Source organism: Meleagris gallopavo, chromosome 22 (genome assembly GCF_905368555.1).
Source record: "Meleagris gallopavo chromosome 22, MGAL_WU_HG_1.1, whole genome shotgun sequence".
Lineage (NCBI taxonomy): Eukaryota > Metazoa > Chordata > Aves > Galliformes > Phasianidae > Meleagris > Meleagris gallopavo.
Genome location: NC_139425.1, coordinates 11,907,176 through 11,931,067, shown reverse-complemented (window position 1 = coordinate 11,931,067; position 23,892 = coordinate 11,907,176). Strand labels below are relative to the sequence as shown.

Genomic DNA, 23,892 nt, shown 5'->3' with positions numbered 1-23,892 from the left:
AGGATTTCATACATTTAAGAACGGTGAAATCATTCTGGATTTACAAAACATTTCTTGGCAAATTTCTGTAAAATGAAAATTTGAGGGGAAAAAAAAACAGGTTGTGCAAAGGAAAGAATCTTCTCTTTTCAGAGGCTAAGAAAGAGATTGTTGAAAATAGTAATAGAATTGGATGGCGGTGTGGTTCCTTTCCACAAAGGACTTTACAAGAAGAAACAGGGTGGAAGTGCCTAGACAAGTCCTGCAAGGCCTGCAGTGCACTAACGTGATAACTCGTTTCAGTGTGATTACATCCTTTTGAATGAAAATACATCCTTGGAAAACACTTTACTCATGTCCTCAGAGCTAGAAGAAGGCCTTACTAATTTTGTCACTACTGATTTATTAGTGCAAATACATATTTATTTAACTTAGTTTTCTCAGTGGCTCTCGCTTGCACAAAATACTAAGTGATCAAAAGTGAATCAGAGAAGAGCTGTCAGCATAGAGGCTTTTGCCTTTCAGATTTTAGTAATTATTTTCCCTGGGAGATACAGAGAAATTAGAAGCTTTTGTCCCACACAACTGATTCAAAACAGAAACAGAGTTTTATTGCAGCGTTCTTACTACCTAGTTCTCAACCTTTGTGGGTGAGGGTGTGAGGGATGATGGCTTTCCTCCATGAGCTCATAGATGTCACCACCTCTGGCTCTAGGCTGGCTTTCATGGAACTAAACTTCAGAAATGAGTTCCACAGAGCATGTGAGCACAGCACCAAACATGTGTAGAAGGAGGATTGTGTTGTTTCCTCACCAGTGCATGACACTGTTAGCCTCTGCACACAGCACAGCTGCATGTGTTGCATCTGCCCGTGCTGAGTGTGACAGCTTGGGGACTGCAGTGGCTTTCTGGGTCAGCTCAGTGCAGAACAAAGAGGCAGGTCTGATCCTTGCAGGAGATGTTCTGTGGGTGTGGGGCGGAGGTTATGACTGCAGTGCCTCCCTTTGCCCAGCACTTCTGTGCCGTGCTTCTTTTTCAGCAAATCTTTGGATTGTGGAAGAAACCCTACGTGAGAATTGAACTTTCTGTTTTCTTGCCAGGACACGGGTTTTCCTACACAGAACACTTCAGCAGATGTTCATGCAGCCAGGCTTAGGAAGGGCCTGTGGGGATGGAGAGGATCAACTCAGGTGTAGGATTTGCTCTCTGGAGCTGTCAGCTCTGCTGGGCACACCGAGGGCAGCCAAAAACAGGCATCACAGATACCCCCTCCCTCTGTGCCTGTGGTAGTTACAGGAATGCATGATGCTTGAGCTCAGACCTGGGGGGCCTGCAGATTTCCCAGGGTTCCATCCCCACCCTGAAGCAATGGCTGTGTTCCCATAGTGCATGACACAGCCGTGCGGACACCTCCCGCCCTTCCCTGTTTACAACACGCTAAGCAGAACGCATCCCAGAGGAGCTGGAGATGAGGGAGTAGTACAGATTGGGCCATTCCGATGGCTGAGTCCAAGTTTCCAGAAATGTAGGACTTTTATATTCACATACTGCATCATTTAAGCATGGCCCCTGACTGGAACTCATGATTCACACAAGGATTAGTTAATAGGGACTTGGCTTGCTTGGTTTTTCTCCCTTGTCGTTTGCAGGTTGAAGATAATAGCAATAATGATGTATATACATTTTTTTCAACTTCTGCTCAACTTCAGTGTTATTACTCAGAAAAAAACAGCCTTTAAGCCTCCCATGCTGACATGATGCAATCAGGGTAACCAGACAACATGAGGCATCAAGTACCAGGGTGAGTCAGGCTGGGAAATTGTATAATGCATTTGTTTTCCTGTAGTTACAGCAATGTGCAAACAATAGGCCTGTAGGGGAAGCCCAAAGTGAGAGAGATCAAAGGGATGAACTAAGGAGAAATGTCCTTCCCACGCACACTTGGAACATTTGGACCCAAAAAGTCCTTGTGTCAGATGCTCCCTGAAGTTCAAGCACCCTTGGATTTGCACTGTCAACTCTAGCCCAACAGCAGCAGCCAGGACTGGGATGACAAAGCTGCCTGCAAGCAGAGCATCTGACACTCCTCAGGTTGTGGCACCTGAGGTTCCAATGAAAAGAAACTTCCTGTTCTGCTCAAAAGAACAACCTCCCTTTCAGTGAAATGCCCTGCGTCCTAAAGACTTATGGCTAAACAGCATTGAATCACTAGCAAATGGACAACAATCACTTTAGACATCAGTGTTGGGTAACTGTATGCAGCACAGCAAAGAAATGTTATTCTACTCAGTCTTAAAATTTGTTCTGAGGGCTCCTGATTAATGAGTTGTTGTACAAGTTAGTGCTAGTTAAGTCTGACGTGACTGGTTGTGGTGTTTGATTTGAGCTAAAGATCTAAGTGCAAAGAGAAAAGGTTTCTAGTGCACATCTTACCCACTGGTACCTGATCTAGCAATGGTGTGCAGGGTCTTGGAGCAGGATCAATAACGGCTTTACAACCAGGAGGCAGAGATGCACTTTGGTTCTTTGTACCTCTGTTCAATCCCTTAATTTGAGACATTCAGAGCATGTGAGAAACTTCACTGAGCCTTCTGTCAGGCCAAGGGATACAAAAAGGAACATGGTCTTTGTTTTACAGAAAATTAAGCTGGGACGTGGAAACGTTAATGTCTAGATTAGAGTTACATAAATGGTGAAGTCTGGATCCAGCCCACAAGTATGTTTTGTTGAGACCACATCAAAATGGTTCAGCGTTCAAAGTGCTTACATCAGTGGGAGTGTCAAAGCTACTAGAGATGATAAAACTCAGGGCTTTCAGCTTAGTCAGGCCAAACAGTATCAGGCTGTCAATGCAGCCAGGGCTGAGGACAGGAGGTTGGCACTTGTCTACTGATTGCTTCAGTAGTTCTGGTGTGCTGGACACTAGAAAGGAGACACACCTCCCACTAGAAAGCACAGCCCAAAGTTTATCCGCAGGTCACATAATTGCTGTGTGGTCTACAAAATGTCCTTTGCTAACTCGGTGTTTCTGGACTGAAGGTTGAATAACAAGTATTGCAAAGAGAGGCAGCCAGGGGAGGATGCGCCTGAGACTGTCTGGAAAGCAGCTGGAGTTATGGATGTGGAAGGGCTGAAGTTGCTACAGGGCTGTGTGAGCAGAGTGGGATAAGGAAAGGACAGGAGGAAGTGCAGTTCATAGCAGTAAGAGTAGATGAAGAAAAGGCAAGTAAAAGCACCCTGAAAGGGAAGAGCCAGGGAGTAGCTGTGCGGCAACCCCACTAATTCACTGACAAGAGAAAGGTTTAACAACCATCTTTGCCTCTTGCTGCCTATGTTTTCAGCATCTCAGATACATGTTAGTTTGTAGCCGTAAATTGTAGAAGAAATGTATCCCAAAATCAAAAGTGCAACATTCTTTTATCCTTCTGACCACAAGACCTGGTGGGCTGGGGCACGAGGAAGAACAGAGGCCAACGGGAGAGACCCCACAAAATTAGGAGTTGGCAGTTCTACAATAGCAAGAGAGAACAGCAGATCAAACTCGGCAATTATTGTTTATACTGTGATAAGGAATACATTGCTTTTCTTCTGTTTTCTCCACTCACCTTCCCCATCCTCTTTTACAGCTCTGTTATTTGTAGCTGCTGCTTGACACTAATAAGCACTTCCAAGTGGGATAAAAATAAATAGGAAGAAGCTTCTGCAGGCAGCAGAAGAGAAGATGGCTCTTGGCAGCTTTCATTACAACCCAAAGTGAGCTGATTTCTGTGATGTGCTGCCCTCCCAGTAGGCTGAAAGCCTTGATGGCAGCAGCCAGCCAGCAGGTCCTGCAGTCCCCTGTCGGCATCTGACAACACAAGGAGTGCACTCAGGCTGTCCAGCTGCTGCTCAGCTCTGATCCCAACCTGCTAGTCTGAGCAGTGCTTTAAACAATAGCCATACTGTGACACCTTGCAATGGACTTCAAGTTGCTTTACAAATATGGGTCAGTCCTCCTCAGTTTTTAAGTGGGAATGCTGGAGGCACAGATATGTTAAAAGTCTTACTGACTGAGAGTATAAACCACAGGAGCACAATCCTATCCTCTTGACTGGTATTATAACCCTAGAGGAGTTCTTTAGGTCAGTGGCGTGGTGCAAGCTGGCAAATTAACTGAAAGGTAGCCCAAAGGCAAAGGTGGCATGGGAGCTGTGGGCAGTTCATGTCTGGGTTTGAGCAGTGGAGGCAGGAGAAGGCAAAAAGGGCATCCCAGGAAGGGGAGAGGAGGTCTGGCGTTGGAAGACATCTGTTTGGATTAAAAAACTGCAGTATCCAGATTCCAGTTTGCTTGGTGTCATTGCTTAAAGTTGGCTGCAGCTGTCCAAAGACAAGCTTAGGAAAATATTTTTCAGACTTTCCTACTCTGAGAGGGCCCCAGGATCTCACTGGGCCTCTCCCTGGCACATGACAACACAAACCCGGTGCAGCCCTCCTCCCACACTGCCACAGCATCCCCAGCCCTTCCTTCCCTTGCATTCCCCCCTGGTAAAAGCCCTCTCGTGCTCCCAGAGGAACAGCTGCCAGCAGAGCAGCCTGTTGCTTCCCCAGGTGAAGGGATGGCCCCAGCAGGAAGCAGAGAGTGCTGGAGGTGGTTTCCAAGGTCTGTTATGCTGGTAAGACAGGTCTGTGTACATTTTGTTGAATCTTGGGAGAAATAAAATTCATTCAAACATTTCAACAGATTCTTAGTTCTGTCTCATGTGTCCCCACTGCTGTTCTCCCTTTTCTGTATAGTGTTTGAGAAGGAGATCTAGGTTTCAAACGTTGATTAAAAGTGGCAGTGAGAGACTTTGGTACAGAGCCTTTATGAAACCCCTTGTACAAACAGCGCTGAGAGAAACGAGGTTATGTACGTATCTCTGACACTTCATATACAGATGTTTCTGTTGTATTGAATCACTGTTCATAAGTGGATTGCTTAGCTGAGGAAGAGCCCATTGGAGGAGCTATACTCAAGTGCCTGTGAAGAGCTTTGCTTGCTCAGTGAGTTCAGGACTTGTCAGGGGTTTTTGCAGGCTGCAGTGGCTTTTAGGAATGGTCTGAAAGAGACAACTAAATGCAGCCCTATCTTTGGAAGGCTACGGGGTTTCCATGCTGGAGTTCCCATGCTGCTGTGCCCAAAAGCATAACGTGATGAGGACAGTTACTGACCTATGTGCAGACAGCACACACACAAAAACAGATCAGAACTACTGTCAGTACCTTTCTAGATGCTGTCAGAGTACCTGCAGGTGTCGTCCTGGTGCTGGGATGCTATGTTTGACTGTATCTTTCTTCACTGCACAATTCCTAGAACAGTTATACTGGTATTTTATGAAGCTCCAAAAAGAAGGCACATCTGCCTCTCCTGTTGGGTGGACCAAAGCCCATCTTAGTTACTAAAATTGCATGTTTCAATCCATAACCTGGGAACAGATCCCCATAAACAGGGAAAGGACTCTGGAGAGGGGCTCAGGTTTGATCTAGGTGTAGAAGTGGCTCAGTTTGAAATACAAACTAAAGCATTTCAGCTGCAAGTCAAACCTGGGAATGCATCATGCAAGATCTTATTTTCTGTAGGGCTGGTAACACGAGCATTCAAATCGTTCTCTGCCTTTGAAGCCTATGAAATCCACAATGGCCACAAAGCAAACGTGTAACAACTACGTTAGGATTAGTAAAGGCTGGTCAAGTACCTGGCTTTATTCTTTCCAGTAACAAAACTCCCATCCACTTCAAAGGGGTTGGGATTTACCCCACAGTGCAAGTGCTGGGTTCACTGAAATTGAAGATGAAAGTGGGATAAGGTATGTCAGCTTTGGAAGGTGCAGACAGATGAGCAAGTTTGAGCTCTTGAAGTTGATGGGAGCTTCCTGGTGCCTTTAGTTCCCACTGGTAAGGTTGGTGACCCCAGGCAGGACTCCACGTCCTGCTGCTCAGCACCTTCCTCAGCCCAGATGCTGGCTTTATGAAACTCTTTCCCAAGCTTTTGGGTGAGTGAACCATGAAGACCAAACAGAAGTTGTGCACACAAAAGCTTTGGGACTTGCTATATTAGTCAAAATATCGACTGTTTTCTCAGTGTTTATTATATTTGAAACATTTTGTTCATGAATGTACTTGTTTGCTTACAGTGAATAACTGCTGCTTCATGCCTAAAGAATGCTGTACCTGCTTTTTTATACAGGAGATGTTGCTAGTGTGAAAGGTTTGCCTTGCAATGAATTCATAGATTTGGAAAGACCAGAAAGATTTGGTCATTTAGTCTGGTTGCCTATAAACACCTGTGTTTATAGCTTCGTACAGACAGAGATAATTTATCTTCGTCAAAGTCCTGAGGGGCATGCAGCCTGCTACAGAGGATGGAGCAAACAGGCGTGAGCTTCCATCCTGTGTGCAGGTGTCAGTAGCACTGAGGTAGAGAATTTCAGAAACAGTCTGTTGTGGGTGCAGCCATCTGTCTGTAAAGACCTATAGCTGTATTTTCGTCCGGGGTAAAATGCAGACAGAGTCATTGCCAGTTAGATACCTGTCAACCTGTCCGAACTCGTAAAGTAAGTAATTAATTGTTGAGTTGCTAGTACTTATGGTTTATTTGAACTGAGGGCACACCAGCACACCCTCAAAACTGGAGGCTTATCTGAGGTTTAACTGAAATCCAAGCCTTCAGCACATCCAGTGGTCTCTTCATCCTCTAATAAAAGATCCCCAGTCAGCCACAACTTTGTCTTTCCAGCTAAATGCAGTACAACTTTGGGCCCTAGAGGCTATCCCAACCTTTGCTGTGTGCTGCAGGAGAGCAATGAATGCAGAGCACACTGAGGGAGAGCACAGGTTTGGAGAAATTCTAGGTTTTCAGATCTTGAAAGGCAATTCAAGTAATCTGCTGGGAGATGCCACTGCCATTTTATCACCCTAAGAGCACAGGGAGAGGGAAAACCATCTGTTGTTTTGTTGGCCAACATACCTGCCATGCTGTAGGGAAGGGAATCAACAAAGCAAAATGCGAGCAAAGGCTTTCTTGCCTGGGGGCGGGGGGAAGAGTTTGGCTTTGTTTTGTTCCTGTTGCTAACAACGTCGGATGGGGCTGACTTTCCAGCCTGCTCAGGATGAGACAAACAGCCAAGAAAGCATCAAAGCGAATGGGTGTTTTTTGATCAACACTGGAGAGAGTTTGTTTTCTTTCTCTTCTTGCCCAATGACACACTCACTTGGATGACTGGTCTGTGACAGAGCTGGTTGGAAAATGTCAGTGGAAAAATGCAGAAAAAGAGCAAATATTTTTACAAATGCTAGTGACAATATTTTTACCTTTGGTCAATCCAAACCAATAGGAATATTTTTTCAGCACAAACTGTTCAAAACTCAACATTGTCTGTGCCAAAATGTATGCAAAGGGTGAATATGCATGAACACTCATTTAAAAAGATATTCCTGTGGTGAATATGATGCAGTAAAATTGCATCTAATCTTGTAGCTGGAACATCTGTATAATTAGTAAGATTCCTCACCTCTTCCACCCAGCAGTTCGTGTAGATGCCTGCCCTTTGCAAGCATTTTTTCCTTTAGGAATAAGAAGTTGTGGAGGAGGCAGCTCACAGGAACACTTGCTGCTCCAAGCAGCTGTATCCACATAGCCATCCCCAGAAGGGACATCACAGACCTCTCTGCGGATATTTCCAGCAAACCTGTGGATCTTTCATCTTAAAATTAAGGTGACACTCAGTTCTGTCAGTAAATTTCCTAGTGAGCACCTCACTAATCAGGATATGAAAGAGAACTTCCCTGGCATCATCCTCATGAGGAAGGACATTTACTCCAAGAATATTTTGGCATTTCCTCCAGACCTGGCACACTGCACGTCTGCCAGCACATTTCCTTCTGTGCTTCCCAAGAGCAGAAAGTTCTCCCCACAGGCTTTTACCTTCATGACCTACCTAAGAAATACTGCAAAAGGAGGCTTCTGTCTCCATAGGAGCCAGAGATGGAGTAAACGTAAATGTTAGTGGTAAGAGGAATCTAAGAGGTCCTATGCAGTTTGTGGCGTGTTGCCATCTCCTTTTAGAAACCCTAGTTAAAATGTATAGGTTATCATTGTTGGATAAAAATAGGTTAATACTATCACAGTCCTCAAAACCCTGTAAGTAAGTGTCATTAGAAATATTGAAGGGCCAGGAGTCTTGACCCACGCACCAGTGTTTAAACACTTACACAACAAAGTCTGTTGAATATCTCACCATTTAAAAATGTTGATAAGGTCTCCTGTCGTATTTTAATGGATCAAAAATGCAAAACTGTTTTGTTTTTTTTTCCATTTTTATTACCTCTTATAAAACTATGAAGCCAGAATCCTGATTGCACTATTGTTTCTTACCATTTTGGACTTTCCCCTTTTTAAATCCCTTGTGTTTCTCTCTTCATAAACCTAAATTAGGGCTGTAGTATTATTACCTCATATTTAGTGGTCCTAAAGAATAACTTCTGACTAGCATGTGACTGTGAATACTTTTCATGTAAATAAATGTAATCTCGCTTTTGGTAGGATGTGTATTTAGAAGAAATACGTGCCAGTGAAACTAAGTGCTTTTGATAAATGGTTTGAGATTGCTGATTAATTGGAACTGAAAACAGATGAGGAAATTAAACATATGTTCTTATTCAGGTTCCCTGGAGGATTTGTCAGGGAGCTTGGCATACGTTAATAATTGCTTGGAATGGATTTAATAGCTCATCTTGTAGTTTTGCACACACAAAACAATCAGTCAATATAAAGAGCATGGTGTCATCTGTCTTTGTTAATTAGGGTTCTCAAACGCCTTCGGTAATAAAGGTTAGCAATTAAGCTACAATTAGGAAGGAAGCATTCAGACGTGGTTTTACCACTGCGAGATCTATAAGCAGCAAGAGGAATAGGGCAGGTCTTCCAGAAAGCTTGAAATACTTCGCACCCATGGTCTCCTCCTGCCCCAGGGCACCTTCACCCTGTGCCCTTGGGGCTGAGAACACACAGCAGCAACATGCTGACGTTAGCACTGAGATTTCACCTTACAGCCCTCCTGCCCAAACCCCTTTTGCTGACGGCACCAATTTATCTAACATTATTGGCCATAACCCTTAGAAGGAACCTGCTGCGCTTGTGCTTTATCAGGATTTCCCTGTGGGTCACTCACCTTCCTGGGTGCTCCTGGAGGACCTGGTAGACGCTAATCTGGAACGTTTCATTATCGAAGCGTTCGCGGATGTAATCCTTGTATATCCTGAACTCGGCAGCCGTCACTGCTTCCCCCTCTGGGATTCTGGAGAGATCAAACCTGAACTCTCGGTAGTGGCAGCGCTGATGGTGAAACTCTCTGTCATGCTCCACTGAAACAGAAAAACAGCCCATTAGCCACCTGCTTTGTTCCCTTTCCCCTCACCATCAAACACGCTTGTGAGTTGCCACAACAGAAAAGGGCAGGAATATCAGATTGCAGCATCTCATTCTGTCCTTTGGTTTGCTAAAGCACGTAGGAAATACAAGACTTTATCTAGGCTACTGTAAGTATAAAGATGTTTGATGGAGTGTCTTTGAAACAGTTTTACAACTGTCTGGTACAGGTGACTGTTGTGTTTTAATGATTTTGGCAGTGCTTAACAAGTGACTCTGGACATTTGCCACTGATAACAACCAAGCTGCTGTAGGAAGAGGCAAAAGGCACAGGTGGGGTTTTTTGGGAGGGCTGGTCCTCAGTCTGACTGCCTCCTGAGGAAAACACACACATAAACCCACACCCATGTACACAAGCGTGCAGATTCCAGTCTGCGAGGTTTTTCCTGCCTGTGACCCACATTTAGTGCCAGCTGAACTCATTACAGACACTCAGTGCCACTCCAAGGGATGAAGATTTCATTTTAAGGCCCCTGAGCGACAGATCGACCCGCCGCCCTGATGGGGCCGTACCACTGCTTGTGGCTGTTGGGGCAGAGGGTCAGTGGGAAACAGAATTCCAGGGCTGTCCCCCAGCGAGGGGAGGAGAGGTGCCAGTGCCCCGTCCAAACACACAAAGCGCAGCACCCTTCGTCGGACAAACTCCAAATTAAATAGACAAGTCAAACAAAGGAGAACGGGGAAAAACAGAGGTATGAGGGGACGGACGGACTCGCCAGAGGTCACACCGTGCATCGTTCTAAGAGCTGAGGCTTGAACCAGGGACTTCCCGTGTGTCCTGGTCCTGTTGTCTGTCCACTTGACCTCCCTGCAGCTCGACTGCACAATTCAAGTAGTTAGCTCTGAGATTTTCTTGGCAAAGAATGCGTGTCTTTCTACAGGCCTGATTCTCTTCTGGCAGCAGTAAATCCATTGTGTAAATCCACTGACTTAAATGGAATTACTCCTGAAAAAGAGGAGTTTCAGCCCAAGTCTGAAAATTGCTATTTAAATGTACAGCGCTTGCAGTGCAGACGTATATGAGTAGCGAAGCACAGGCGAGGGCCTCCCCAGGGGGGGGGCAGGGACAGATTGGGGGGCCCACGGGACCCGAGCAGGGTCAGCACTGCTCTGCTGGCCGACACACAGCAGTTGGCCGCGGGCGCTTCCTCCTCTCGCACATCATCGCTGCGAGGAGTCCAGAGCTCCTCGTTTGCCACTGTATGATTGCTGCTCGGGGAAATGCTTCAGTGCTCTTGCTAATAGCTGGAATTCATCTTAGAGGAGTGTTTTAGGTATGAAACCCCTAAACTTTCCAAGACAGAGGCGATTAAGTTCAGCAAAAGGTTTTATAGTTTGGGCAGCCTTCGCTTGCACTGAATGAATGAACAAAGTTATTGTTCTGCCTACAGCTATAACATGTAGTGCAGCCTCAGGAAGATCACTTGCTCTCTCATACCCTGAAGTGTGAGGACTGTGAATAGTCACCAGCATTTGTAAAACGCTTGGCAGGCTAAAGCTGCCCCGTAAGTGCAAGCAACACTATTAAATATGCCTCAATCCCTTTCCTCCAACATATTTGCAGCAGAAAAAGATACAACAAGTATGATTTCAGTCTCAGAGGAATTTGTTTGCACCTAAATTACAGAGGAGTGGAAAAATATTTTAATATGGAATATCTCCTTTAACCACAACTATAGAAGAATGACTATAATGTTGTGTGTTTTTAATTACGTTATGGATAACATCACCAGCAGGGTGGATTATAGGCAGGTCAAACTGTAGCATGTATAGCAAGATTTGCTTCCAAAGGCATGGGAAGGCTGAATTTTCAGCATACATGTGTGATGGCAAACACATCAGCCAGCATTAATCTTTAGCTACGCATCACACAAAGTCTGACAACAGATGCATCGAGATAGAACTTTTTTGGGTGCTGCTGGAGTTCACAGCGATTCCAGTCACAGCCCCAGAAAAAAATGTGTCATATTAGCATGAGAAATTAATGGCCAGGGTCATAAAATAAAAAGCCCTGAAGTTTGAACTTTCCCATGCTTTGCAGATGTTTGGTTATAGGGTTTTGGGCTGAGCCATCTTTAGTGTTAAAGCAAACATTCCTGTGGCCATAGTCATTAAGATCATGAAAATATGTGGATATGTAACTGAAGAAAGAATCCCAAGAAACCCTTCAACTCAGTGTTTATTGTTTTTCCTCTTTTTCTCTGCACTCTGGACCTATCTGCTGACCCAGAAGTAACAAATCCTTTCAGAACTAATTTATGAGAAACACTGACCCTGAATCAACATCTGTTAGATGACTGCAGTAAATCTTATTACATAATTAAACAGCAAAATCTATGTTAAAATAATGTTAGGGGTCTGACTTGAACTCATAAAAGCAAGACTCTTCATTACGAGGGCTGAAATCCTATCCTTAATTCATGCCGCTGTGCTTTGTTATTTGTGAACATATGGTACAGTATATATGGTCGTGCACTTTTTGTAGTCCCCAGTAATACCTTAAGTACAACAGCATGAGGTAACAGGGGAGTGCTCAAGAAGCCCGAATTTCCTGGATTTGATGGGTGTCGGTCAGACCCTTGACAACTCTGCAACCAATTAATTACCTGAGGAGTCTGAATAGGGTTGAGGGGCATTTAAAGAGGGGAATGGTATTTCAAAAGTTCAGTGAAACAATCGAGACAATTGCGACATCTCTTTGAATATGGCTGTAGTTTCTCTGTTAGGTCTATAAAATCTGTGATCTTTATTGACATAACCTACCATAATGAGAAGCTTTTGGTCGTTCCTGATGGAGTTCATGTTGGTCAGCCATTGTGTGTTAACTGCTCCTTTAAAAGCCATCAGAACGTGATTGCTTGGTGGTTATAGCTAATGGCCCTTCTGCCAAAGAACTTGAACTCATGTTTGTCCTGGGCTTTTACAAATCACTACCACCCAAAGGCTTTTGGTGAATGGTTTTAGCCCAGTTCCTGATTTCAAACATTGGAAACTCCAGCTCAGAAACTGCCACAACTCAAATGCCTTGGCAGGGCAGCTGCTTGGGGAGGAAGCCAAGGCTCTGGATGTGCAGTCAAAGATCATAAAATATGAAAAGGAAGAACAGCCTTGAAAAATAATTCTTCTGTGGAACAGTGTGCCTTAGCTGTGGGAAAACAGTGGATCTCAACCCCTAACAAAATAATCCAAAGTGATTCACGTTTAATGCACATCAAAATGCTACTTCTCCTCACTTCTAGAAGTGGACTCCTATTCTGGAGGCACAACCACTACGGACAAATTTATGACCTAATTTAACACAAAACTCAAAATCTGCCAGTGCAAAATACCTCTTGGGTCAAGAGTGGCATGGCAAGTGTGGCACTTAGTTGTAGCCACGTGAGATGGGGATGACTGGGCACTTCCTTTGACACAGATCTTTGGAAAAGGCCAAGATGTTGGAGCTTGAGAGCTGTAGTGTGGAGACGGATGACAAATTTGTGAAAAAATAAGACACCAAAAAGTGTAAGGCAATTAAGGTGATGTGAACAAAACGAGCACATACCTTAGGTTACTGGTTATCAGTACATCTGCCACACCTCTCTTGCAAATATGCAAGTAAACTCAACATCTCTGAAAGTCTGGCCTCGGCTATCTGTCCACGATCTGAGTGCTGCGCAGATTGCAGCCATCTACTGATACAGACAGGGCTCTGATCTCTTGGAAGTCTTTTGTTTCTCCTAACCAACTCTGTTCTGGCATTGCAGTGGGGCAAGAGGAGGCAGAGTAGCATAGTTGTGCAACAATGAGGATGCTTAAAACATGATGGATACATGTACTCAGGTGTAAAGTAGCCAAGTATCAAGTGAAAAAATATTGAAAGGATGAAGACAAAATGGCACTTGTTTTGATGTGTTCTTTCTTCAGATGCAAAACTTAAAACATTAAGATATGGAGATGAAAAATTGCAATGGTTGACATCTAGAACTTGTGGTAACATAGTCGAAAATACTACCAAAAAAAGTAATGTTGGACAGAAAATCTTGTGATCCTGGGTAACACCCCAGGGTACCCAAACTTCTAAAGCAAATGATACATCAGCAGACAGCTGGGCAACTTGAGTAGATCCCATGTTTGGTCATTTTCACAGCATTATGTTAGGACTGGAAATAGCAGTTCCAGCTTTCTCAGCTTCTTTGTACATGCTAAGTGAAAAGCTGATCTGAGCTAATTTTGTAAACACTGACTGGACCACTGATTTTGTAACATGGATTGGTGGCAGTCAAGGAATGATACATGACAGCAGTGACTATGTTGAGACAGCTTGCAGTACCTGTTATTTCTGCTCGCACATACCAAACAAATGATAAAATTTTTTGGCCTCCATTCCAAGCACAGTAGCACAATGTCAGTCTTTAACTCCATTTATCAAGTAAATAACCAATGGATGATGGCAATAATTTTTCAAGGATTATTGTATTAAAAATTGTTACAGAAGCGTTACAAGAGCTAATTCAACTCCAGAGGGGAGTCAATAGAACTACTTCCACCAATTTCAGTGGGTTTCATAGGAGGCCTTACTTCTGCCTATCTACTTACTGAAGTTGGTTTTTTTTACGTACTTGTTTTTCTGAAGGTATAAAAACAACCTCATTTTCACAAGCAAAGGAAACACCAGACAAATAGATTTTGTGCTCAGACTGCCAAACTGAAAGCTTTGGTAATTCTATGCCTCCTTCCCCCTGGCACATATGGAGGATGTACTTGGAATACATTTTGAATATTTGAACAAGTAAAAATGTAAAATTTCCCATTAACACTTTCTCTTGATAATGTGTGAATTTTTTTACAAGACACTTCAAGAATAGTTGTCTCATTTATTGTTGTGATCACAGAAGCTGGGATGCTACTTGTTTCTAATTTACAATGGCAAAAAAAGCACCAAAAGGAATGTGTAGTAGGGTGTCTGTAACTTCTTTACTCCCCAAAAAGGCCAGAAGGGATTTGTAAAGGACTTTAATCTCAAATAGATTAAAGGTCCTGAATTCCTGAGACTGAAAGATAAGTCAGAGGAAAGTAGATTCCAAGAGACAACACCCCCTCGCCTCAGCCTCAGCCACGCAGGAGAGCCATCAGCCCTCGCCTGGGAATCCTGCAGCAGATCTGGATGCCAAAACCAATCTGCCACACTTCAGCAGCGAGGTCTAACAGGTTTTCAGAGTATCGCTGTGGCTGCCTGGCCCTGGGGACTGCAGGAGCTGTGGAGGTGAGCTCAGCGGATAGGAAAGTCTTTAACTCCTTCTCTGACAGCTGCAGAGCTGCAGAAAGCCAGTGCTTCCCTCAAGGTGACCACAGCTGGCTGGCTTGTGCTGCGGGCTGAGGGTTTTAGCTTTGGTGTTTTCACAGAAAAGCAAAGTGTGCTTTGATTTACCATGCAAAATGCTATTTGAATTTCCCTAGAAAAATTCCCTCCATAACTTAAAGGTCCTAACCCAAACCTTGAGAAACTTCCTCGCATCACCTGTGCAGATGTTCCTACAGACCAGCTGCCTTGGGACCCACAAACGTCCGCAGCCCTACGGATGCTATGGCCTCAAAGGGACGGTCGGCTCCTGCCCGTGCTTTGCCCGCTGTCCCCATGGGAAGGGGCTGTGCCATGAGGAATGTTCTCCAGCCCCAGCCAGGCTCTCAGCTGCCTCATCCCCATCTGGCATGGGGCAGCAGGGCAGCCCCCATGGTCCGGCCTCACAGCTGCTGTGAAACGGCGCTGTAAATTGTCAGGATGCCAAATTTGAGAGCTCTTGATGAGATCCTAATTAACAGGGATTAAATGCTCCCTTTATAAATTGCACTCCTTTGTCTCTGAACTGGTGGATAAAATCACGTCACTTATGAAATATGGGCCTTTCCTCCTTACGTTGGTGAGGAGGCAATAGGGAGGAAACCAATTACAGGGAGGATCCAGGGTCTCTGCAGCTGAAAGACCCTACTGGGCCCAGCGGGACTCCTGGAGCAAGAAGTGCAAGGTCAGTCCCTATGTTTTCCTCAGGAGAACAGGGAGTATAATGAAGATGGCAATCACGCCATGCCAAGCCACAGACAGCAAAGGCCCTCTCGTTGTGCTTGATGGCAAGAGCTACAGCAGCAGTTGCAGTAAATTTCTGATGGCAAGAGTTTGGGAATGTGACATTCTGTGATTGGTTTTCATTTGCTTCATTCTCTCGGTTAAAAGATTTGCTTACCAACATTAGTCAGCTAATGCAGCAGTTAAAGAAATGCCTGAAGAAGAAGCAGCTAAAGAATAACACCTGGGAGTCCTATAGACAGAGTAGGGCAAATATCCTGGATTGTTCATAACTGATGAGATTATTATTTTTTAAGAGTGGTAAGAAGTTTTGAAGGGCTTTTTTTACACTGGTTACCTCCAACTTATCAAAAAGCTACTGTGGGTTTCTGGAGAAATGAAAGGGAAAATAAATGTAACCTTGATTAAGTCTGTGAGATACACTTACTGTATAGTAAGCTCACATTTATGCTCATGGACTCACGCTGCTCAGGGGTCTGGCTGCCAAAGCCCTGTCCGGTCTCATCTCCACCTGCCCTGTGCTAGCGCATTACCATTTGGGTAACTCACACCCGTGTACCCATTTTACACCTGGGTGAAGAAAGGTGAAGGTGATAATTTGTTGTACAGTAACTTCAGTGTGCGGCAAAGCAAAGTCCTGTCTCATCCACTGGTGTCAATCAGGGCTAATGCATTAATTTCAAGTGAGATGAAAACCAGGCTCCATAAATCCTGATCCCCAGCCCCAGAGGTTAGGAACAGGGGGATTCTAAATTCTTTAGGGCTCACGGCTGCAGAGCAATCCGGGGTCAGCATTTTTGCTCTGAGAGTGAGGGAAAAAGCCCTCTGGAGTTAATATTCTTCCTTTAACCATCACTTCATTTTTCCAGCTTTCAGCATGAAGGTGGTGTTGCCAGCAAGACCACCTAGCCACAAACCCAGCAGGGAGCTTCCAAAATTCTTCTGAACACTGACTCCTTGTTATAAATTCAGAAGTGGTAATAGCAGCAGTGCGTATCACATCTGTGCCAGGCTTCGGGCCTGGGAAGGAGCACTCCCTACTGCCGAACGCAACTTGGAAAGATCCTTTCAGTCCACACATGTATCAGCATTAGCCATTTCTTTGTCAACAAATCCCTTAATACGTACCCTTTCTATCATGTACAGATGTCCAAAAAATAATGGAATACTGTACTACAAGATTAAACACTTTAATGGCAGCATATGTGTTGCATGACTCTGAACAATGGTATCATTGTGCGTGTACAAACAGCGGGTTGAGGGAAGATGGGTTTAATTATCTCCGAAGCAGCAGCAAGTTCTTCCTGACTCAGTTGAACTTCAGCAAGGGCTGCTCAGAGCAGAGATGAGTATTTCTCTAAGAATAAGCCCGGACCCTTCCTGATGTTCTGGTGGTGGCTTTAGCATCAGGCCTGCTTGGCAGGGTTTGGGAGGGTGATGCCAAGCTGCCAACTTCCCAAGAGCCCTGTGATGAGTGAGTGCTGCTGCACTGCCCAGGAGGCTTTTCACTTAAGGATCCTTAGGACAGTAGATGGCAAAGGGGAAAGATAACAACTGGGAGGGAATGGACAGGGAAGCATGTGTGTCACTTCTGCATCTGGAGATGCTCCACTGCTGGAATTTTGGGGTAGGCACTTTTAGGCATTGCTAGATGGTTAACCTGTTTCTTCTTAAAGAGCATCCATGAGATATCTGGGCAGGTTCTGTGCAGGTAATTCATTTTCTTTTTTGAGCATAGCCTGATCAGAACCCATTTACGCTGTGGTTTCTTTGCTGAAATCACAGCCAGACTAGATGAAAAGTATTGTGAAAAATTTACACAGGGGACTGCACTGTGAACACAAAACTCTTCTAATAGTAAACAGACCAACTGTGGTGTGAATCCTGATGCTGAGTTTGCTCTGTCTGTATGTGTATCTGGGGAAAGCAAAGTAAAATAAGCAGGGAAGTATAAGAGCTATGTTTCTTCAGAATACCTTATTCAGAGCCTTAGCAGACAAAACACAGTAGGACAGTGCTGCTATCAGTCAGCAGCTGCTGTATGGTAATTCTAGAGGACTGCAGGTGTGTAAGGGAACAGAGAAAAGGGATGATGCAAAGAAAAAGAAAAAATGGGAATTAAATTGTTCCTGTAGACAGACTTCTTCACCTTCCTTCACCTTCCAGGAATCTCAAACCTCCTTGTTTCTTTCCACTCTTTGCTGGGAAAGGGGATGCAGGACAGTGCTGCACCAGGGCTTTGCATCCAGCAGCAAGACCTTTCCCAGCACCTTGGAAATGGCATTTTTCCAGGGAGGCAAGCAAAAACTGGCTCCTGCCATGTGCTCCCAGCTGCCCGGCATTGTGGCTATCTCAAAACATCCCAAATTCTCACACAGTCACTGGGAGTGTGGTTAACCAAGGCTGGTATTTAACTGTGCCAGCCTGCTCCACCAACGGGCCTGCTGTCTGTATGGGACAGCATGGGACAGCAGCTCTGAGCTGGGAGCTCCTGCAGCTCCCTGCAAGGATAACATATTGTCCAGAGTGGGCAGCTGTTAAGTTTGCTGCCTACCAAACACAATCTTACTCCTGTATTGTCCTTGTCTGCACCACAATGTTTAGCACGGAGTCGTGCAGCCTAATGATAGAGACACACTAATGTCAAATGCATCCCTGAAGTCCAGAGTCCTCTGAAAGCAGTGTGGAAGGTATGCAGAAATGCAGGAATACATTTTTCTTTTCCCTCTTTCAACATAATGACCACTAATGCTACACTTCTTTCTTTTCTTTTGTAATTCGGGGGGTGGCAAGATTGCTTCCATGTGCTGTGAAATCAGTGCGATGTATCTGGCAAGGCCAGCCTCGCCAGGAAGCCGCACCAGCATTAGGTGCAAACTCCAAGTCACACATCTCACCAGTGCATCGGAAGGTCAAGGAGATAGGGGAGTCCTGGGGACAAGGGGAGGAAGCACAGACCTGGGTCAGGAGGCTGAGGCAGCAGCTAAGCACGGGCAAAGCAGCACTGCTCTAGAGAAGGGAACAGGGCGATGGGGAGAGACTGCGGAGCACAAAGTGGGAGAAGTTAGTGACAGCACAGTTCATTGAGAAAAATACTAATCCCCCCATCCAGCCAGCAGACAGATGGGGCTCAAGGTGCTTCCTGTAATCTGGAGGCCTCTCAAAAATCGCTGATGCGAAAACCAGCAGTTGGCTCTGTCTGCTTGTACACAGCATTGAACGAATGGAAACAAATCCCCCAGCCCAAAGAGGGAGAGAAGTGGCTGAGCAGATCTGTGCAGAACTCATGGCCACTCAGCCAGGGGAGATAAGAGGCATTGTGAGAGTGACTACTACTGTGAGGGTACTGAAAATGGGATGTTTGGGTTAAAATGCAAATTTTGAAACAAAAAGGTAATTCTTGAAGGATTCCAACTGTGAAGCAGTTCTTCAGCTTGGACCACATTTCAGCTTAGGTGGGAGGGAAGAAAGTTTCCCTGCAACATTTCAAGCCAGCTTTAAGGTAGCTTCAGGTGAGGGAAGGCAGCTCACTGCGTCTGGCTGTGCTGTGAGCTGCTCTGCTCCTCTCTGGGTGCCTGCTCCTGCCCTCATCCAAGGGAAGGATTGAGCCCCTCTGCAGGAAGCTGGGAGCCTGCAGCACAGGCACCTCCATCTGCAAGCAGGCATGTGCATAGGAGATGCAAAGAAAAAAAAAAAGGTATATAACAAGTCTTTGATGCTGTGATTTGATCTTGTGGACATGCAACAGCATCAAGTTATGCTCTTGCATTCCAGTAACAGCACTGGGGCAAACTTAGAAGGTTTCAAATGTATTTGATAAATTAGATACTGTTCATCATAAACAGCGTGAGTCAGTAATCTTGGGAAGGTCAGTGCCCAGGCATCTCGGATGTGTTTATACAAAGCAGACAGCAATGGCTGAACGTGCTGCTGATATCCACTGTGTGCCAGGACAGACTCCTCTGCCTTCTCCAAGAGGATATTGCCTACTAACTCAGTTTCAGTTTTTTCCCAAATTTTGCTTCCATGGCACAAAGAACTTCATAAAAACTTTACTCACATACAAGTGCTTTTCCTGCCTCTATGCTGCTAATTATCTTTCCACTGCATTATTTTTTTTAAGTTGCCTTCTGTTCCTTATTACCAACGGTGTATTATTATATAACATAAAGTTCCTTAATACAGCAAAAGATTCAACAACACTTGCAAAACTGATACAGAAAGAGGGACTGGATTCTAGACTGGTACAGCTGGTTTAAGGTATTTTAGAAGTAAACGAAATCAAATGAGGATTTATAATCCTTCCTGAGGTCTGGATTCCATCAGACTAAACTCATTAGGCATTAAGGTGCAGGTGCAGCTAAATAAAGGATTGTTCTGCTTTCCTTAATACCGTAGATTCACATCTTGAGTTCAAAATAAAAGTCTTCTAAAAGCACATGTATATATTGTGCATCTACTGGCAACACTTGAAAGAAAAAGTTCAGCTGATGGAATCTTCAAATGCCTCAGTTTTTGTCAAAGGAATGTGCCCAGTTCTGCACTGGCTGTGATAAGGGAGAAGTGACTGCAAATTGGCCCCTCAGTGCTTATTCATTTCATTTGCATTAGGCTTCCTTTCATCTACTGAACAACTGCCCAAATAAATAACGTGGATCTAATCTATCCTTCGTTAGTAATGTAACGCCACAACAACACCAGCATCCCCCCAGAGATATCAAAGTTTAGGTCTCCACCTGCACAGGCTCCCGGGGAGGAAGGCAGTGGGAATGGAGCCTTTCTTGTGGTTCACTCTGATAAGGGGAAATAATCCAAGAACCAGTTTTCCAGGTTTGAAAACATACGAGTTGCTGGATTTCTTAGCTGAAATCCCAGATTCTGGCTTTGTTGAGAAAGTAGCTTGTGGGATATTACAAAATAACCATCAGATATCAGACATTCAACTGTCAGATAAGAATCTTAGCCTTCCATTGTAATCAGCAAAATTGTGGCTGGGGGTGTATGCAGTCCTGCAGTGCCGAAGCCTGCAATAGGCCAGACCTTCTGAACTGGCCTGTGCAATGACAAACACCTGTACTTTTCTCAGCCAGGAGAGTGCAGGGGCAGCAACTACTGCAGGGAGAGGTCTGTGAGCCCCAGAGGGGAAAACCCTGCAGCAACACAGCTCTTCACTTGCTGTTACATCCATCGCACATTTTTCAGGTGCTCTGTGGTCCAGGGATATTAATGCAGCTTAGTAAACCAGGATTATTGGATAGAAGTACATATTCTGGAGATGTGGAAGGAAACAATTTGAAAAATAATGAGTAGAAAGATACTCCAGCGTGCCCTTCCTTATGAAAGTGGGGCTTCGTGACCTACTTCACATTTTTCTTTGAGATCATCATGTTTCCTAGTGCTGCCAACATGGCTCGGGGCAGGTGGGGCACTGCAGCACTCCCCTGGTTTTTAAACATAGGAAGTAGGGACAGGGTGATCGCCCAGCAGAGCACGGATCCTGCCCAGCACATCACCCTGCATGGCTTTGCCTGCGATGGAGCTCACAGTTATGCATATGAAGTTTTTGCTTTCTAGGGAGGTTCAGCACATTTATTTTTATTGAGGCGACTGCTTATTCTTTTGCTAATTTAGTTAAGGCTCTAAGAATCATGAATATTAAAGATCAGTAAGTTGATTACATTCCTGTGTAGTTCTGCTGGTAGATGTAAAATGCTGGCGTCCTCAAGTGATGGCAAGTTTAAACTATTATTTCAGAAATGTCCTCAGAAGACATATATGTATGCATGCACAGAGTGCATGCATGTGTGTGCATGTGTCCCCTTTACACTTCAAATGTTGGTGGCCAATGCTCCAGGCATAAAATCATCGAAGAGATTTATTTTCAGTTTAATTCCCACCCACCATCTGTATTATACGAGAGGAATGTCTGCACAAGCTAACAGCCCCGGTGCCATCAGCAGCACCCAGCCCTGCATGCCACACAGCAGCTCCTACATTGCAGTGCTGGATTCCTGACACTGAGCCTCTTGGTAGGGCTGGGCCACCCAGCTCCTGAGTCAGCCCCTAACAACAACTTTCTGTTTGTTTTCTGTTGGCTTTCTTTTTTTTTTTTTTTTTTTTTTTTTTTTGTCTTCAAAAGCAATTTTGCAATTGCAGTTCTGGGGTAAAAGATCAGCTGTCGTAATACACACTCGTGTCTTCACATCGCTTTGATATGAATGAAGGGAGCACAGTTCATGTCCTGTGCGTACAGTTGTTAAAAATAGCACTGAGATGAGATTATGGCATTTATGAGTGTCTCCAAACAAGAGCAAAACAGCTTATTCTGCTCCAGCTCAACCTCCAGCCTACCAGCCACTGTCTTCTTGCTGGACTGCCAATATGGGAAGGAGAAGCTTTCTGAATATTAGACACGCTGGTTTAATTGCTTCCCCCACTGTAATATTCTCAGCGAAACAGCTTTCATCTTACAGTTGTGGGCTAATGAGCAGAATGACAGTTGCTGTTTTCTAAAGAAATGTTCGGGATTTGCTTCAGCATGTTTCTGCATTCCTTCATGTACTTCTGTATTCCCTATGTTAGATTTTAATGCAGCGTAACGGTCTGAGATTTCTGGGGATGTGGAGTTCTGATATTCTTGTAATTTAATTACAACCATGCCGCTGAGCTGCAGGAACTGCTGTACGTGGAGGTCAAAGCGGTGTTCACACCAACGAGAGAAGTTTTACACCACGTGTCCAATTCTCTTCTCCTTTTCACCTGTCTCAAAGACAAATGATTCATCGCAGAGTGCTGAAATATCTTCATCTTCTGACTTGGGCTGAGATTTAAAGACTTTTGGTTACCAAAAATTTTCTGAGTCGAAGAGCAAGGGCTGGGTTGAGGAATTTTGTTTCTTTAGCCCTTCTCTTCTGCAGTTTCTTACAAGTATATTTGTGTAATTAGGGGGCCTGGTAGTAATGCTGTTAAAATACAAGTGGGCACATTTATTGTTTCCTCCAAAAGGAAACAACCAATCTCCAGCAGTTCTGGTTTTTCCCTGTCTCAACTGAACATTTACTGCTTTATGTAGCTAGCAGATTGTGAGGCTAAAGTTACTTCCTTTTTTTTCCCTCCTATTTCTTTTTGTTAAACAGAAAAAAAGAAAAAAAAAAAAAGCTTTCCTTTCTCTTCACCATTGCTGGATTTTTTCAGGATCTGGTCAGAATGGGGAACTTAAACTCAGCATGATGTTTATAGTGCCACACAAGCTTCAGCAGGAGTGATGTGCACTGCTCTTTATTAACATCTAAAAAGTCCCAGTGGGATTATAATTACTGCAGGGTAATGAACAAATAAAAATAGCCAGATTAAAATGTTCCGAATATTTTTTGGGGAAAGAAGCAATGAGTTTTAACCCTGACAGCCACAGGAGGAGCAGACTGCCAGCACAAGTGTGCTGGTAGGGGAGGTACTGGTAGGGATCACCAGCGCTGAGTGCTCATCATTCATGGTGTTACAGGTACTGGGCTGGTGTAAGTAAACTGCTGCTCCCGTATTGATACAAAAGCATTTGAGGATTCAGAATATCTGACTTACAGCCTTTGCCTTCCATTTGCGTGGTAAACCTGGACTGCCTTTCCTTAGGAGTGGCAGCCCTGGCCATTTCAGGTACAGGAGCAGTGAAGCGCTCCCAGCCCTGCTCCGAGCCCTTCTCAGTCAGACTTGTCTCTCCGTCTGAATTATGACTCCCAACTACTGATGCTGTATTATTTTATGAGCATTTTTAGTAGCTCTCCCAGGGTTCTTTCGGTCTCTTTTTAAATGTTTTACTGCCACTCTACTGTGGAGAGAACAATTGGTAAAAAGGGGAGGATGGAGGCGGCTGTGCCGGTGCCAACCAAGCGAGGTGGCCGAGGCAGCTTTGGCCCAGTGGCCGTAACAGTCAAAGCTCGAGCTGAATTACAGCCCCCAAACCTGGGTGAAGGCACAGCGCCAGCCCCCCGACGGCTTCAGCTGCACTGAGGTCACCGCTCCGCAGCCCCGTGCCAGCGGCAGAGGACCAACACTGCTGGTGGAGGTGGGATGGGAGCAGCAGCGCTGAGAGGCTGCAGCCCGGCGGAGGGAACTTCTTGCTCATTGGGAAGGGGATTGGGCACAGCAGGCAAAACTCTAAAACGCGGTGCTCTGTGAGATTGTCAGCCTGAGCGGCACGATGTTATTCCCTCACATAAACAGCTTTGCAGGGAGTGTGCTTGTCTTAATTATTATTTAGAGGGAAGCAGTGCCCTCTCTCCCCCCTCTCCTCTTTTTTTTTTTTTCTCTTTTTAAAAGGAAGGTAGCTTTTAAAAGCTTGCCATGAAGATCTAAGTTAAAGGATATTCTCTACTACAAAGCCTGCATAGTTTCCCAGGCCAGGTGGGCC

General features: G+C 44.8%; 1 protein-coding gene across 1 annotated transcript in view; it reads right to left on the bottom strand.

Moving 5' to 3' along the window:
• BMP7 (bone morphogenetic protein 7) overlaps positions 1-23,892 on the bottom strand; it is a 43,495-nt gene that overhangs the window by 10,802 nt on the left and 8,801 nt on the right. The window contains exon 2 of the mRNA XM_085241714.1: positions 9,168-9,360. Coding sequence (XP_085097840.1) covers positions 9,168-9,360 — 193 coding nt within the window. The remainder of the gene's footprint in view (positions 1-9,167; positions 9,361-23,892) is intronic.